General features: G+C 42.2%; 1 protein-coding gene across 1 annotated transcript; it reads left to right on the top strand.

Annotated features, from left to right (window-relative positions):
• The first annotated feature begins 1592 nt into the window (after positions 1–1592).
• On the top strand, positions 1593–13342 carry PFDN5 (prefoldin subunit 5). The gene is made up of 6 exons (XM_063293884.1): positions 1593–1748; positions 7635–7737; positions 9380–9411; positions 11257–11331; positions 12456–12561; positions 12680–13342. Exons 1-6 carry the CDS (start codon positions 1677–1679, stop codon positions 12757–12759), a joined length of 468 nt encoding a protein of 155 aa, XP_063149954.1. The 5' UTR covers positions 1593–1676; the 3' UTR covers positions 12760–13342.
• Positions 13343–16646: the final 3304 nt, after the last annotated feature.

A 16646-nucleotide genomic window follows, 5' to 3' on the forward strand; every position in this document is an offset into this window, starting at 1 on the left:
TTCTCTAGATCCCTGACTCCATGTCAGAGCCTCTGAAGTAAGTTTCCAGAGGCTCTAACATGGAGTATGGTTTGTTTCAAGTTTCATAATTTACTTAAAAATTGAGCAAACTTGATCGTTATGAAGTCCTCAGTTTTTGCACTGGGGTATTCTTGCTTTTGATCTTATGTAGCCTTCATGTCCAGGAATGTCAGTAGATGTGCATAGGCAGGTAGAGAGAGACAACCCCTCCGAACCATCAGAAGTCCAAATCCAAATAAATTGCATTCCTGAATGATCAATTATTTCCTTTACAGCTCCTCAGATCTAAGGAGGAGATATTCAGTAAGGATGTCAAGTGGTTTTGCGTTCACATTTAGCAAGAAACTAAATATTTTGTTGATCATTACTTCAAAGGCACAGGTTACTTTCTGAAGCAATCTTAACTATTCTTACCCAGTCTGGTGTGCCCCAATAAGCTACACTGGATCAGATGAGCTACTTGGTTTGACCAGGAAAACGGGAGTTGCAGTTACAGCACATCTGGAGGGGACTATAGGGGATGGCTATATTACAAGGACCTGCTTTACAGACTTCAGTTACTAAACTTGACCATTCACAGCATTTTGCATGCAATCTGCTACGCAGCATTACAAAAAATATGCAAAATGTTTTAGTACAATTTCAAACTTGACTTTTAACACTTAAAGAACCACCTAAGTCACTTTGTGGTAAGAGGAAAAAGTAGAAGTGGGTAAGTTAATAAAAGCTTATGATTTTCCCCTTTTGGTTCATGGTTGAATTTTAATACATATCATGAACTTGTTAACAGAAAAAGACATTATATAATGTTCTTCACAACTTTTATTGCTACATGAACATCGATTTATTTCCAAAACCCGTGTAGAATGCGTGCTCTTTAATCGGTCTGGTAGCACGTTTTTCAACTAACAAATGCTGTTAAAACGCTTTTTGATAAATGTATTTCAGTAAAATTTGAGAGAAAACATGCTAGCAGGCTCCTCTCTAATTTTTGCCACTATAGACCAACACGGCTGTCCTACAATATAGTCAGTTCCCGGGATCCCAAAGACTTTAAGCACAAGAGGCTCTAAGTAAACGAGGGAGCAGACTGGGGCTGCGGTTTGACGCTGCAATGCAACGAAGACCTCAGCTGCCCTCCAGATGCGTTGGACTGCCCCTCGCGTCATCCCCAGCCAATGGGGATGGTGTCTGAGAACTTCTGGGAGGTGTGAGATCAATAGCTTTAGGGGGTGGCGGCAGCGGGCTCAGGACGTTCAAAGATACAGTATAAGCGAAATTGGGAGGCCGAAAAAACTGGAAAGCGGACGCAAATCATTTTCATAGCCCGTCAAAAAAATCTAAACGGAACTCCGATTTTTATTTATACACACACGTGGTGGGCACCATGCAAACAGTCCCAGCCGGACACATGTAACGCGTTTTCTTTATCATATATACACTTCACACGTACAGCGCTTCCACCCCCACCCCCTAAGCCGAATGGGGGCGTTGCGCCCTGAGCAGTAAGCATCTTTCTATTGGCTGGGCAGGGCGGGTCTTTCGGTCGGCCGTGAGTCACAATGGGCGCCTTGATCATAGACTCCCTCAGCTAGAGCGAACGTCGCTGTTCGCCCGAGGTGGCGCGCGGAGGAATCTCGCCGCCGCCTCCTAAAATGGCGCAGCAGGTGAACATCGCGGAGCTCTCCCTGCCGCAGCTGGAAGTGTTGAAAAACCAATTGGATCAGGTGAGGAAGTGGAGGGTGTGTGTGTGTGAGTGAAGTGCAGGTTAGTTCGTCAGCACGGCTGCCTGCGCAGGAGGGGACGCTTGATCAGTTCCGTGTGAAATTATGTGGCCTTTTCGAGACACAGAACGGAGGTCCCTCACTTGGCGTCCAAAACCTCCCATCTCCCCCAGGGATCGGGGAAGGAGGTGAGAGCCGGGAGCCAGACCGCCTGGAGGGCTCCCGGTTGGGGTGGATGTTCAGGGCTGTGCCCGCTTACGCGAAAGAAAAAAAGAAAGAAAGAAAGACCCACTGGACTCAGTATTATCCCCAGGTAAGCGTGGGTAAGACTACAGCCCTCAGGGCTTTCTCTGAATCTCCAGTGAAGAAAAGAGGGGGAAAAGGAAGGGAAGAATAAAGAGAAGGCAACCTTTCAGCCGGGTAGGAGGTTTTTCTCTGTGCCCATAACGGGCCGTCGTTTCGCCCCAGCGGTCTTTGTCTTCTAACGTTCACTGTTAAGTTCTGCGCGATGCCACAATCTCCTGTGACCTGCCAGGGACTGCTGATACCTCTGAGCCTCCAGACTCTGCCCGTTGTACCTTGAGGGCTGAACCTCAGGAGCTGGGCAACTCATAGCTCCATCAAATCTAGGTGGGTTTTGTATGGAATTGTGTATGAGTAGATACAAGTATACATGAGAAGGGGACTTACCCTAGATGCTTTCCAGCTTTGCGTTTTACATAGCATGCTATGCAGCCCCTCACCCCATCAGCCCTTTGAAAACTCAGTATTTTCCCTTGGAAATACCTTGCTTAATTCAGCTCTTTGGAGCCACTATGCTTTGCCTTCCCCTCTCCCCCAAAAAAACATACATGAAGCTGGTGTTGTCTTTTTCTGTGGGGGGAGTTGTCACTTAATTTCAGATCTGTAGGAAGATCAGGTAGAAATCATTATGTCCCCCCTCTTCTTAAACTGAGGACCCTGAATAATTTCCCCCTTCCATAAATAATGGTTTCATATAATACTTTTTTAATGTTCAGAGTGCTTCATATATATTTTCTCCATCATTCCTTCAGTATTCCAGTATAATGGGCCAGTGGCATTATCTCCTCTTGTTACTGTATAGATTGAGAGAATTATAGAAGCTATGAGATTGCTTTGCTAGTGGCTTTTTAATTGAACTTAGATCTGAATTGAGGAGGTTGGGGTGTTCTTATTTTAGGAAATTGATGTAATTTGCAATTTCCTGTTTGACTGTCCACCCTTGCTTTTGAATCCATTTTTCACATTAAAATTCTTAACGTTTAACCTGAAAGCAGGGATGGTGTAGTATTTGTGAATGTCACTGACTTTAATGACTGAGCCTATAGGATGGAAAACTGGAAGTCTCAAACCTCCTCTCTCAGAAGCCCTTTTTATTTTTTGTATCCTGGTTCTGTCTCCTTTGGGTTAGCAGTTTGACAGTTTCTGTTGCCTTCATTCTTTTCCAAGGGGGGAGGGGGAGAAGGGAGTGGTTCACTTAGTAGCCTTCCTCCAGTGCTTTGTGTGTGTGTGTGTGAGAGAGAGGGGGTTCTTTCTGGCTATTAAAAGGTTAAGAAAATTAAGGGGAATGAAGTTTTATAATCCAATATTCAGGGCATGTAGCTTAGAGTTTATGACTAGAGCTTTCTGCACCAATCTCATCAGACAGACCAATCTCACCAAAATAAAACTTCATTAAAAATGAAAGGAAGGGCAAAGGGAATGGGGAAACTATAATAACTTGAGATATTAAAATGCAAACCTTCCCTACTAAAGAGGTAAATATGGAGCTCCCTTGATCAGGATCAGCAACTAAACAGAAAATCCACAAGCCAATCCAAATGAAAAAGCTCTAGGCAGACCACAGGATGGTGCTGGTCTACTACAAATGGAGGGGGAAAAAAACCTCTCTAAAAGAGATTGGAGGGAAATTCAACATTACTTCAGACTGCAAGGTTTTATAGTAATATAACTTCATGGATACAGAATTCCAGACCATATACTAGAGCAGTGATGGCGAATCTTTTGGGCTCAGCGTGTGAAAAAATCAGAAAATGCCTAACTTGACTCTGCTGGCATGTCACCCACCCCGAACAAAAAAAAAAAAGGCTTTGCGCAAAGTCAGCAAAAGCACACCCTTAATCAAAGGCGTCCCTTCACATCCCTTTGCACAAATTGCAAGCAGCTTCTCCAGGAACCAGCTTTGTGTGAAGGGGCAATAATAATAGCAACAGCAACTACCCCTTCATGTGAAGCCAGCTTCTCCAGGAAGCTGCCCCAGCCCAGTCCCAGCCACAGTCGCCCACACCACCTCCGAGACCCCAGCTGCCCTGCCCTTTGCTGCCCCAGCTCACCTTGCTGTCCTCTTGCTCCCTCTTGCGCGAAGCCAGTTCCTGCAGAAGCTACTTGCAAATTGCAGGTGGATTCTCCAGGAACTGGCTTTGCGAGAAGGTGCAATAACAATTATTCACACAAGAGGGAGCAAGAACACAGCAAGGTGAGCTGGGGAGGCGGAGGGCAGGGCAGCCAGGGTCTTGGAGGTGGTGGGCGACTGTGGCTGGGACTGGGCTGGGGCAGTCGGTGAATGCTGGTGTGTCACCCAAAATGTCGTGGCAGTCTACAGCAGCCTTTCTCAACCTTTTGACCCTGGAGGAACCCTTGAAATGTTTTTCAGGCCTCGGAGAACCCCTGCACATTCAGGCTCAAAGATAGGCCAGAAGTTACAAAATTACTGTATTTGTTTCATGTTCAGGCCTGTATATATGCATTAACAGTGTTCTTAAACTAAAAATAAAGAATGAAACTTACCTCTTTGATGTGAAGTTGCCCGAATTGAAATAATTTTTTAAATAAATCATGATCTCCCAGGGAACCCCTAGTGACCTCTCACGGAACCCTGGTGAGAAACCCTGCTCTACATAGAATAATACTCTCCAGGCTCAATGTGATAGGGCAGACCTACTTACTAAAGATACATTCATGCAGGGCTATATTTTGGCTCCAATCTTGTTCAGTGATTTGGAAAACTTTCTTTACCTGTCTTTCCAGAAGTAACTGTTTCCCGAAACAGATATACAGGTATGCTTTCTGTCTCAATTATTTCTGGACTTCCAGCTTCTTCCTTTTTAAGAAATTGATTCTATGTAGATGTCAGCCCACAAGGTACAGGTAGTCCTCACTTAACAACAGTAATCGGTGATGGAGGTTTTAAAGGTTAATAAAATAACTCCAAGCAGCTAACAGCAATCTTGCAGAGCAGAAGTGAGAACCAAAAAAGAGAACTTGCACATTCTTAATTACGTTCAGAAATAAACTCAGTCTTTGCACTCTAGTTAGATGAAGAAAAATAGAGATAGCTTACTTTAGATCTGGATACAGGTAGGTTCATAATAGAAAGCATTTAATCATCACTGGTTCTTTGTAGACATTTTCTATAGGGCGAGAGCTGCATCCTGCAGCAGCTCCTGCTTGCAGGTCTGCCCACGAGGTTAATGGAGATTATTAATCCCCAAGCCCAAGGAGGAGGAGGAAGTGGAAATCAGGTGATCCATGTGACATCCCACAAGCACAATAGAGATATGTTTGCTAGAGAGACCCCCCTTATGCTTATGAGACAATGCTGAATTGACCCCTGATAATTCCGACAATTGGGACCGGAATTTCTGCCACTAAGTGATGCGGTCGTAAAGTGCGATGTCATGTGACCGCACCACTTTACAATGGGAATCCTGGCAGTTCCTGTTGCTATCATTAAGCAAGGATTACCGCTCATTAAGCGAGGACCTCACATGACCACGACTTGCAACTTTCTGCTGACTTCCAACAAGCAGTCAATGGGGCAGCTGGCAGGAAGTTGCAAATCCTGGTCACAACAAGCCTTTCCTTAGGCAGCAGGCAAGCAGGTGGGTGCGTGCTACGAAGTGCAGCCGAGCAGGGGTGTGCTGCGGCACAAGTGTGGCCAGGTGGGGGGGTGCTGCGGAGTGAGTGGGGGGGGAGTGCTGCAGCCCAGCATAAGGATAGACGGTGCGAGTGCGGCCAGGCAGGCATGCATGCGCTACAGAGTGCGGGGGGGGGGTGCTGCAGGCAAGCACGCACTACAGAGTACGAGAACCCTGGTCTTGTGCGCTGTAGCAGGCTCCTTGGGAGAAAAAGTGACAGGAGCGGGAGTGACTTGTGACTTTACCTGCCAGCTTCTCCATTGACTTTGCTTGTGGGAAGTTGGCAGGAAGGGCAATCATGTGACTGTGGGATGCTGCAGCCATCGTAAGTGCAATGAGAAGTGCCCAAAGTGCGATGATGTGACCACAGGGGTGCTGTAATGGCCAGAACTTCAAAGACCAGTTGTAGGTACCACTCGTTCATCATCGTTTAACTCGAAAAGGTTTCTGAACAAGAGGTCATTAACCAAGGACTACCTGTAGACCAGACCAAGGAATCAACTCCACAGAAAGGCTAAAAGTACTTTGAGATTTGCTGTAATAACAGAATCGTGCAAGACTGATTGAGCTGTCCCTCTTCTTCCTCCTTGTACTCCAGTGAATTAGGGAAAGGTCTGTCTGAGCCACTTCTGAATGTTACCTCATTGTTCTGGATCTAAAATAAGTTTCAGCCCCTTTTGCCTAGGTAACTGTCCTTGCATATTATTGTCACAGTCATGTTCCTAACTCTTTACACCATGCCCCTGTCTGGCAGATATGCTATGCATGTCAGCTGTTGCTTTCATTCACAGCGGGCATCTTTCAGTATTAGGTATTTGGGGGGGCGGGTATTGTTATTTCCTAACTTAAAGCCAACTATGTGGAATGTGGAGGAGGGCAGGAAAGAGAAATTCATGCCAAGATTAAAGTGAGTGAGGCTATTAGTAGGGTGATTATGCTTTTAGGCCATTCTGAGCGTGCATTCAAACTCCTATGTTGAGGATCTTGCTGGAAAGGAATGTTTTAACTGAATATTTGTGAATAAACTAAATTCTTGTGATTAAGACCTCTGTTCTAACTTTTCTTCTCTAAGAATCCCAGGACTGTAGTTTCGGTATTTAAAGTCTATGTTCTCCTGCTTTAAGAAAAAATGATACTTGCTTTATGTGATAATCTTATTTAGTTTATTGATCACCTATATAGTTTATTGTCCACTAGACAGGATGCATAAGGAATGAGTGACAAGAGTTGGCTCAAATTCTAATTGCTTGATAGGTTTGTCATATAATCTTCTAGAACCAAGCAATTAGAATTTGAGCCAACTCTTGTCACTCATTCCCTATGCATCCTCTTATTCTTTAAATTACAGGTTTCAGTCCACTAATGGAGTCCTTACGGAACCAGATGCTCTGATTTCCATGGCTTGATTGATGTTAAGGCAAGCTTAGGATAAACATAAGATGTTCTTGTATTCCCTTCCAGATGTTGCTGAGCTACAGCTTACCGCATTCTTCAACATCAACAGTGTGGTTGGAAATTTCAACAACTTCAGAAAAGCCACAGATTCTCCATCCTGATTTAGATACTATGCTGCCACATGTGGAAATGCTTATAGTCCAGTTCTTCCCACATGTTTGTATGTTGAAAAAAGCCAAAATACTTGATTGGCAGCAAGAGGAAATTGTGGCTAATGGCCACATTTGTGAATTACATAGCCACAATACTTGCATCATTTTCTTGCTATGTATCTGGTGTGTGGTGTCACTCTGTCATAAGAAGTGTGCAAAAGCTTTTTGATGAGAACAGAACAGACATGTTTAAATGAAATAATTACCTCATCTCTCAATGCACTAAATAGCACAATGACAAAATTTTCTGACATTGTTTTAGAATGTCTAATCCAACAACTGTTTGGAGCGCTGAGTGTGTGGTCTTCACTGCTTTGCTCTGAGTTATGTATGTTTTTCTCCAGGAAGTGGAATTCCTTTCTTCATCCATTGCACAACTTAAGGTGGTACAGACAAAATATGTGGAAGCAAAGGACTGTCTGAATGTATTAAATAAAAGCAATGAAGGCAAGTAGCAACTTCCTTTTCTTAATCTCTCCTCTTGTAGCCTCAGCTTAGCCTTGAAACTGTGACAGATATTTCTGTGGGAAACCTCTGGTTTTGCTGAACTGCAGCTCCTAGCATCCCTCATCGTTGGCTGTGCTGGCTGATGCAGGGAGGAGTTCTACATCTGCAGGGCCAAAGGTTTCCCATCTGTCCTATGACCTAATGAGATTCTAAACCTGAAAGAGGATAGACGTACAATGCAGTCCTACGTATATCTTCTTCTGAAAAGCCGTACTCACTTGAGTTTTTGGATAAGTGAGTATAGGATTGCAACCTTGTCAGTTTGGGAATAGAAGTAGTACTGGTCCTCAGCTCCTCTTGTCCAGAAGATTGTTTTGATTAAAACAAGTCTTTATTACAGTGGTTGGCTGCAGTTTCATTGGTACTGCTAAAATCATCAAGGTTTCATGAGCAGTTATGCTTATTCTGGTCATCCAGTTTGTGATTATTCATCTGTGGTTTAAAGGACTGGAAAGATATTATCAAACCTGTGGAATTTGATTCCTGCTACTGACCTACATATTAATTTTAGGCCAAGTATTTTCACTCCTTAATTTCCATGAAGTAAGGAAAAGAGAACACTGGAAGTTGGAGATTGGTATGCTTGATACTCTAAAGCAGTGTTTCTTAAACGTTTTTCTTTCATGACCCCTTTCCACTTTTAAAAATGATGGAGGACCCCAAAAGAGCTTTTGTTTGTATTGATGCATTTGCTGCCACTACTGCTTCTCACAATTGTTTGATGGGATTCTAATCTTGTATTATTTTTCAAAATAGGCTGAGAAATAATTTTGATTTTGTGGACCCCTGAGAGGGTCTTGGGGGACCCCCAGGGGTCCTAGGACCACACTTTAAGAAACACTGGCTTAGAAGAAAATGGCATTGGATTCAGTGGGACTGACTTTTGGCTTAGCTTTTAGTTCCTATGTCTCAGATTCATTAACTAAAAATTTCCCTGAATTGAACTCTGTTTCTATATTACTATTAAATATCAGTTCTGCTGAGTGGGAGAATAGTTCTGGGCATTTGCCCCTTCATTATTTATTTTTCTGTTCTATATTATAGTTTTGCAGTGCAATTAGTAAAATAGCAGGTGCCATGTAAAACAAACAACATGAATAAAGGGGAACAGTTGCATTTAACATGGCCCATGGATTCTCTCGAATATTCAGATCTTAAGATGCTGTTGAAATTACACTAATATCAGTGTCTGCTAAACTTCTGAGGTGAGGGCATTCTGTACGTAGGGGGCCATAGCTGAGATGGCATTTCCATGCATCTTCACATGAGGGACACCTCCCAATGGTCTCAGCAGTAGAAGCTGAGGGAAAGCCCACTTAGCAGACCTTAATATCTATATTAATAAATCCTGGAAGATGTCCCTCCTCAAGTATTACGGTCTTAAACCATTTACAGCCATAAGCAACATTCACTAACAGTTTAGATCACGTTAGAACTATGTGTTGCCAGCTAGTATGGTTTGTTTAATATGGTGTATGTACTGTTCTAGCTGCTACATTCTGCATTGGTTATTGTTTGTCCTTTTGTAAGGCAGCCCTATCTAGAGCACATTGCAAAACCTATTTTTTCCCCCTCTGCTTAGGTAAGGAGCTACTGGTTCCACTATCCAGCTCTGTATCCTTTCTGCAAAATAATAGCATCATGGAAGATCTTCAACTTGCCTTTTTAAACTTTTTCTTTCTCATAAGTCCTTTTGTTTTCTAGTAATTTGGCAGTGGAATTAATCTACAATCAGTTTACCGAGTTACTATTATTTCAGGGAGCCCAAATGCATTCTGCGACTTCCAAAGGAGAAGGGTTTAAATTATGTTCGCACAGGCTAATTATTCTGCTTCCCAACTATTCTGATGGGAACAAATCCAGAGGCAAGTACCTTGCAAGCTGTAGACTTCTGTATGTTGGGCTCAGCAAATAAGAGGCTTTGTGAGGGCTTGCAAAGAATCTAGGAAGGAAGGAAGGAAAATCTAATCAAAATTCCTAAGAAATCTGAATCACCTTCAGGATAATGCATACATTTCAGCAGAAAAGAATTGGCACGTTTGTATGACACACTGATTGCACTTTACAACAAAGGGTAACGTGTGAACCAGGGCTGGCTGGCTGTATAGCGTACTTTCTGTTGTGACTTCTACCAGTTGCTCATCTGAGAAACAAAAAAGGTGCTACCCATGGTAAGTGAAAGTGTAGCCAGATAACACATGAATCACACTTGCAGGAAAAAGTCTGAGAACTTTGTAGGTGTTCCATTTTAAGTATTTATAAAGTGTGTTTCCGTACAAGAAATTGCAGCACTTTAAAGCGATCATATCTTGACAGTTACAAAGAGCAGGAGAAAGATAAGCATCTTTGGGGTGCTCTGTTTGTGGTTCATCCTCTAATTCCTGCATTAGATCAAGCTTTCTACTGAGAAGATAATAGGAGATTGCTGAGAACAATCTCTTAGTTCTGTGTTTCTAATTCAAGCTCTCCAAAGGAAAGGCCATTTTCAAAGGGGGAGGAGCATCTTTTCATTTAGCTCATTTTGTGTTTGTGTTTATGCATTTCCTCCTGCAGTCTTCTGTCAAACAATATTTTTCCAGGGAAGTGCTGTACCTATGGTTAGATGGGGCTTCTGTAACTTACCTTGACTGTAGCATTTGGGATCTTTAAGATACTAGAGGAGTCAAAAGAAAACTTACAAATTAACGCATTTTATCATACATTGATTATACAAATATAAACCCTCAGGAATCTCTTGTTTTCTGAGCCAGGAGACTACTGGAGTTGTGTCCTTTACTTAGGGAGCTACAAATATGTCCTTTGTTTTAGGTTTTCGCAACGCATAGCACATGTGGGGAGATGCATTTTGTTGTGAGTACTGTATATTTTTAGATAACAGGTGGCAACCTCTGGCTCACTTAAAAAACAACAACTGAGCTTAAATCTGCTGAGTACTTGGATGGGAGACAACCAGGAAATCCCAGGCTAGTATAAAATGGTGCCAAGGAATCGTTAATGTAAATCAGCCAAACTTATTCTAATGTCTACAATACAGTATGGCTTGGATATTTTGTAAAGCTGTGCAGCGCCTGAGAGTCAGTTCCCAAAAGGTGCTTTGGAGCACGATGGTTGTACTTTTCTGTGACTCTTTGGACTGCCTGAAGGAGTTTCAGACAGGTGCTACATTTGCATCCCACAAGCTCCAAACAACTCCAAAAGCACTCATAGCCCTACTATTTTGCAATTTTTATTTCATTTATTGAAGAAATACTGATGCCATGCTTTACAATGCTACCTCAGCTGTTATGACTATCCTTTCCAATATTTTTTCATCAGCATAAGCGTTATGACCCAACAACGCATGTGACTTTTTTACTTTCTCCATTGGGGGATTTAATTAGAAATTTAATTTTCTTTTTTCCTCTTGATTGTGCTTGATTCTCCCCAGCTCTTGTGCTTTTCCTTAACCCTTCTTTACAGATGTATGTTCCTGGGACGCTTTCCAATGTGAGCCATGTCTTGTTAGATGTAGGGACAGGTTACTATGTAGAAAAGGTAAGACATTCATCATGTATGTGAGGCTAATGTTGAAGTAGCTGCACAGTTCTAAGGAAGCAACAGTACACAATCTAACACCCTAGGAAATGCAGAGTTCTGGTCCTCCACCATACAGGCACAGTTGTACATCTGAAGACCCTCAGATGGGGTCTTGGGGAGTCTTTTGTAGCTTATCTTACCTGCCTGATTGAGCAGATTTTAGCATTTATCATCCTGGGTAAAAGGTTATGATTCAGGCTTTCCTAATCTGATGTCTGATAAGGCAAATAATTAAGAGCAAGCCCACCACCACATTGACCACATCTACTCTTATGTCAGTCTTCCACAGCTTGACACCTTCCAGAGGGACCATCTCTGCAGTGAGGACCATCTCTAACCCACATTGGCCCTGAATTGATTTGTAGTTGAACCTAACTGGAGAGTGCTGTTTCCTGTCCTTGTTGTAAATTGTACTCTGTGTTGATTATTCTGGGGTAAACATCACTTCATGAATCTCGTCTGAGCTCCCTTTATGTGGAAGTATGAGTTTAGCGCCCCCCGCACTGCTTGCCATTGTAAGGAATTAGAGTCAGAGGCTTTAAAAGCATGGGCCCCTACTTCTTAGGTGGGCTTCCTGGTCTGATTTTTATGCCAGGTTGTGGGGGAAAAAAAGAAAGACACATCTTAAGAATGTATAAAGTGCTGTATCTTACTATTATGCAACCATGGCCATCTTCAAAAGATTTCGCATTAGAGAAATCTAATCTTGGCAAAGATAACCAAATTCAGATAACCCTTTTATTTCATCAATTTTTTAATGTCTTTATATGGCACCAAAGTGTCCTGCTGCTGCTCTCCCCGGCTGATCACAGCCCACTCCCATCATATACAGGGCAGATGGTAAAAGGGATCAAAGATGGGCCATTTAGCATTCTCTGAAGCTTGCAGCCAACGCCCTGTTCTGCCCACTGTTAATTGAAAACTATAAGCCAAAATGGGACTGGGAAAAAAACCCATCCAAATTAATTTAGACAATTTGGATTTGCCACATTTGCAGTTGCAAGGTGCTAGCTGGGCATCCTTTGTTGACAAAGTCAGTTTGATTGTACACAGTGGAGTGACAGTACCTTTGATCTTGGCAGTCAGTGGATGATGCCAGAGATTTCTTCAAGAGGAAGATTGAATTCCTGACAAAGCAAATGGAGAAAATCCAGCCAGCATTGCAGGAGAAGCATGCAATGAAGCAAGGTAGGCCTTAGCAGCAGGCAAAGGCTGAGAAATGGAGCTGCTACTCCATCTGATTCTGATTATAGCAATTACTGCTAAAATAGTTTTCTGACTTAGCTTGGTTTCTTTTCTTTTGCAGCTGTAATAGAGATGATGAGCCAAAAGATTCAGCAACTGACAGCAGCAGGTGCATCACCAGTGGTGCCAACAAAGGCCTAGCAAAGATGACTCCCTTGCCCACCTTTTGGGTTTATTATTTTGCGATGGTCAAAACATCTGGAGGGAAGCAGCATTCCTGCTGCCATGCAGCTGAAAGGAGAGGGTGGGAGGGAAAGGGGATGATCATTTTCTGTTCTGTTTAAATAAATGTGGGAGTCTAATGTTTCTGGGAATGATAACATCTTGAGGGCCACATCTGCTCAACCTGTTGAGCTTTCAGATGTTATGTGGCAGAGATGATTGGATTGCTAGCTATTGCATCTGGGGGCTGTCTTTCATATGATGCCCCAGTGAAAATGCAGTGGCTTGTAAATAGAATTGTACAAAATAAGTGGGTAGGACAACAAACAAGTAATAATTGCATATTGACTAATGCAGTGCTGCCCATAGAACAGATGTGCCCATGGACAACTACCCTGCTGCCCAGCAGGCTCCAAGCCCACCTGATTTGGTTTTGTTAAGGTTCTTTTAAAAAAAAGGGAACTAATCAATTCGAGTTACAATGTTTAGTTTGAGGAATACTTCTGGGCCTTGTATGTAACTTGAAGGTCCTCTTGGAAAATAAACATTAGAGAAAGCTGCAGACCACTGCCTTGTTTAGAAGCATTCCACCTGCCAAGAAAAATGGGAAAGGCAAGCTGTCATGGTAGAAGACTAGAGAGGGGAGTGGGTTGAGTTTGCTTTCTGGGAAACAGATGTCTGTGGTGCACAAGGCTGCCCAGCCACCCTTAAAATCTCAAAGGTGTCTTACTGTCCCAGAAAGGCTGAGGATCCCATGGTTAAGGCAGCTGGATAAGAATAAGGAGTGCAATGAACTGTACGGCTGTTAACCTTTCAGTTGAGTAGAGGGGACATTCTGAAAATTCAAACACATAGTGTAACTTCATTTTAACATTATTGAGGAATATTGATTGAATCAGAGGAGGACATCACAGGGACATAGGCCATCTGTCCATTTACATGATGGTGTCATGAAACAAATTATGCTATTTGCATAATGCCCTCATTATACAAATGGAGTATACTGATATCAAGTACATCATTTGCATGAATAGTGTAAATCATCAGAAATTTGGACCATGTTATGTTTAGATGCCTGTTGCACTGAGGTCTAGTAAAATGAGATTTCACTGTATTTACATGTGCACACATACTTGAAATAATATGAAGGAGGCTAGACCTAGGTGGCAGGGCCGAATAGTTCTTAACACTAGGATCCCCAGCAGGATTGAACTGGCCCAGTATGGTGGAATCACTTAAGCATAGTTAAAGCGAGCCATAATGTGTGAACTCTGTACGTTTTCTCTGTGCATTGCTTCCACTTTATTTTCACATGAAGATAAAAGGTACAGTGCCTCCTAATAGTTATAGTGATAACTACTGTATGGTGAAGATGTATCGAGCACTGGTACCTTCCTTCTGCATGTGACTCTTGAGGCTGCAATTCATGCAGGGTTTGGGCATGATCACAGGATACTGTATTAAGCCAGGCCGTTTGAAGTCCTAAAATGTCAGTCAAACCCAGATTTGGACATAAAATGTAGCTAGGGTAGCGCCTCTTAAGCCTACTGTGACCTGTTTCATTTAAATCAAAAGAGGAGGGCTACCTTGAGTTAACAATCTCTTCAGATCTGGCTACAGAAATGGAAAGAAAGCAGTTTCTAGGAGCAACTTCATCTAGGCCTGTTTTTCTTTTTTTTGCACCCTGTAGGATGCAGAAAGAGGTAGAACAGGACCAATAACCTACAGGGACTCTGTTTTAACTGCAGGTCCTCCCAACCGCACCCCAAACTGTTTTTAAAAAGGCAGGAAATTATGGCTGCAAAGTATGACTGGAGAAACCTTTAGTTTGAGTTTCTGGTGCCACATCACTAAATAATGACTTGGCCCATAAAGGTGTCATGCAGATGGCACCAAAGGAATTTAAAACGGCCCCTTTGTCGAAGTATTATCATAAGGTGATTCCTAAAGTGTTGATTTTTAGATTTTTTTGCATGTGATTTTGCAAATATTTAAGAGTATGTTAAAACCAGAGAACAAATATTTGCAATTTTACAAATACGTGTTTTTCAGTTTCCTCTGGAGACAAAACATTACTATCTGAATGACTTTTTCACAGGCTTGTTAATTCTGCTGCCTGAAGAAGATACTCTAGTCTTCTTTCAAATATAGGTCAATTTTTAGTGCTGTCCTTGGGCTATTAAGAGTTGATTTCTCACAACAAACACGGATCTTCTGTTTCTGTCAGTAGGTGATTGCCACTGTTAGACCAAGCCAGTCTGTTTCTTTTTTTAGAATTATAATTCCCTACTCAAAGATAGCTCAAACCAGCAGATGCTTGTTAAAAATGGGACACCACGTCACTTACAGGCTTTCTTGGAATCTCTTGATTGGCCGCTATTAAAACTGGAGTTAAAGCTAGATACAGTTTTGACTCCTAAGAGGCCAATCCAGTCCAGCAGTCTATTCCAGAGAGGTCTAAGGGATGTTCACAAAAATCCCACAAGCAGAAAATACAGTTGTAATCAAAATTATTCAACCCCCATTACATTTTGATTGTCAAAATGTACAGACTTTCAGCTGTTTGCAATGAACAAATCAATCAAAAGCAATTGAAATAGCTCAATTATTCAACCCCCTGAATAGAATCTGTCACAACAGCACACATACAGTATGCAAAACGTGCTGTCTCAAGCACACCTGATGCAACTAATCAAGGGCTTCATTAGTTGCACCAGGTGTGCTTGAGCTGGAACACATGAAATACCTGAAGTAGCTAGGGGCTACTTGAGTGTCATGTTTGACTGCATGTTAGAAATATAGTACGGCTAAGTCAAAAGAATGGTCCAAAAAGGTAAGAGATTGCCCTTCACAAACAAGGAACAGGATACAAAAAGCGAAGGCATTGAATGTTCCTAGAGACACAGCTGGAAGCATAGTTTGCAAGTTAAAAGTTAAAGGAACAGTGGTTACACTATCTGGACGGGGCAGAAAAAGGAAGCTCTGTTAAGTACTGAAGATGCTTGCCATGAAGGGGTTGAATAACTTTGAGACTGGGGAAGTCATTATAAGTTGCATTTTCAGTTGAATGTGGGGACACCACTTGAAGCATTCATTGTGTTGAGCTATTTCGACTGCTTTTGTTTGATTTGTTCATTGCAAACAGCTGAAAGTCTGTACTTTTTGACAATCAACCTGATTTGCAATGGGAGTTGAATAATTTTGATTACAACTGTAAGTGCAACATCACCTCCGTGAGCTGACTGTGAAACTGGCTGTCATTTATAATCCATCCCACATTAGCTCTTGCTAATAATTCCCCTTTTCGGGTTCATGTTTCTTCATCTCATTTCCCCCACTTTCTCTCTGGCTCTGTTTTCAAGACAAATTAAAACAGGCAACAGTGCTCTGCCACATACTTACCCAACCCTCTATTAGGTGGAATGAGCCAATCTGCTAAAAGTATTTCCATTCTCAGAACTAAACTATAGTTCATTCTCCGGTTATCTTCTGCCTTATTACCAGACTATTTCACCCTGCCTTTTTTTCCCCAAAGTATTCCACTTTTGTCCAGAACTCTACTGTCTGAGGCACTCTACCACCTCTCAAATCCTGACTTGGTGTTTCACTAAAGTTTTGCAAAATGTTTAGAATGCAAGCAGTTTGAGCTCAAAATGAGTTTTTGCTGGAAGCATTCCAAACAGGAACATGGGGTTTGGACATCAAGTTTTGGATGTTCCTTTTTAAGGAACACCAGTTTTGATATTCCATCATGTCAAAAGGGAAATCACCATTCTGTTTGGCAATTTGCCATTGAATTTGAGCAACATGGGTTCTAAAGATTCAAAATCTGCAAACATTTGTTTCAGGGATGACAAGCAGGGAAT

This window comes from Candoia aspera, chromosome 2, assembly GCF_035149785.1.
Source record: "Candoia aspera isolate rCanAsp1 chromosome 2, rCanAsp1.hap2, whole genome shotgun sequence".
In the NCBI taxonomy this organism is placed as follows: domain Eukaryota; kingdom Metazoa; phylum Chordata; class Lepidosauria; order Squamata; family Boidae; genus Candoia; species Candoia aspera.

Coding starts and splice junctions, on each gene's coding strand:
- PFDN5 (XM_063293884.1), top strand. CDS start 1,677: ATGGCGCAGCAGGTGAACATCGCGGAGCTCTCCCTGCCGCAGCTGGAA. Junction 7,738..9,379: donor ATTAAATAAAAGCAATGAAG/GCAAGTAGCAAC, acceptor CCCTCTGCTTAG/GTAAGGAGCTACTGGTTCCA. Junction 12,562..12,679: donor GAAGCATGCAATGAAGCAAG/GTAGGCCTTAGC, acceptor TTTCTTTTGCAG/CTGTAATAGAGATGATGAGC.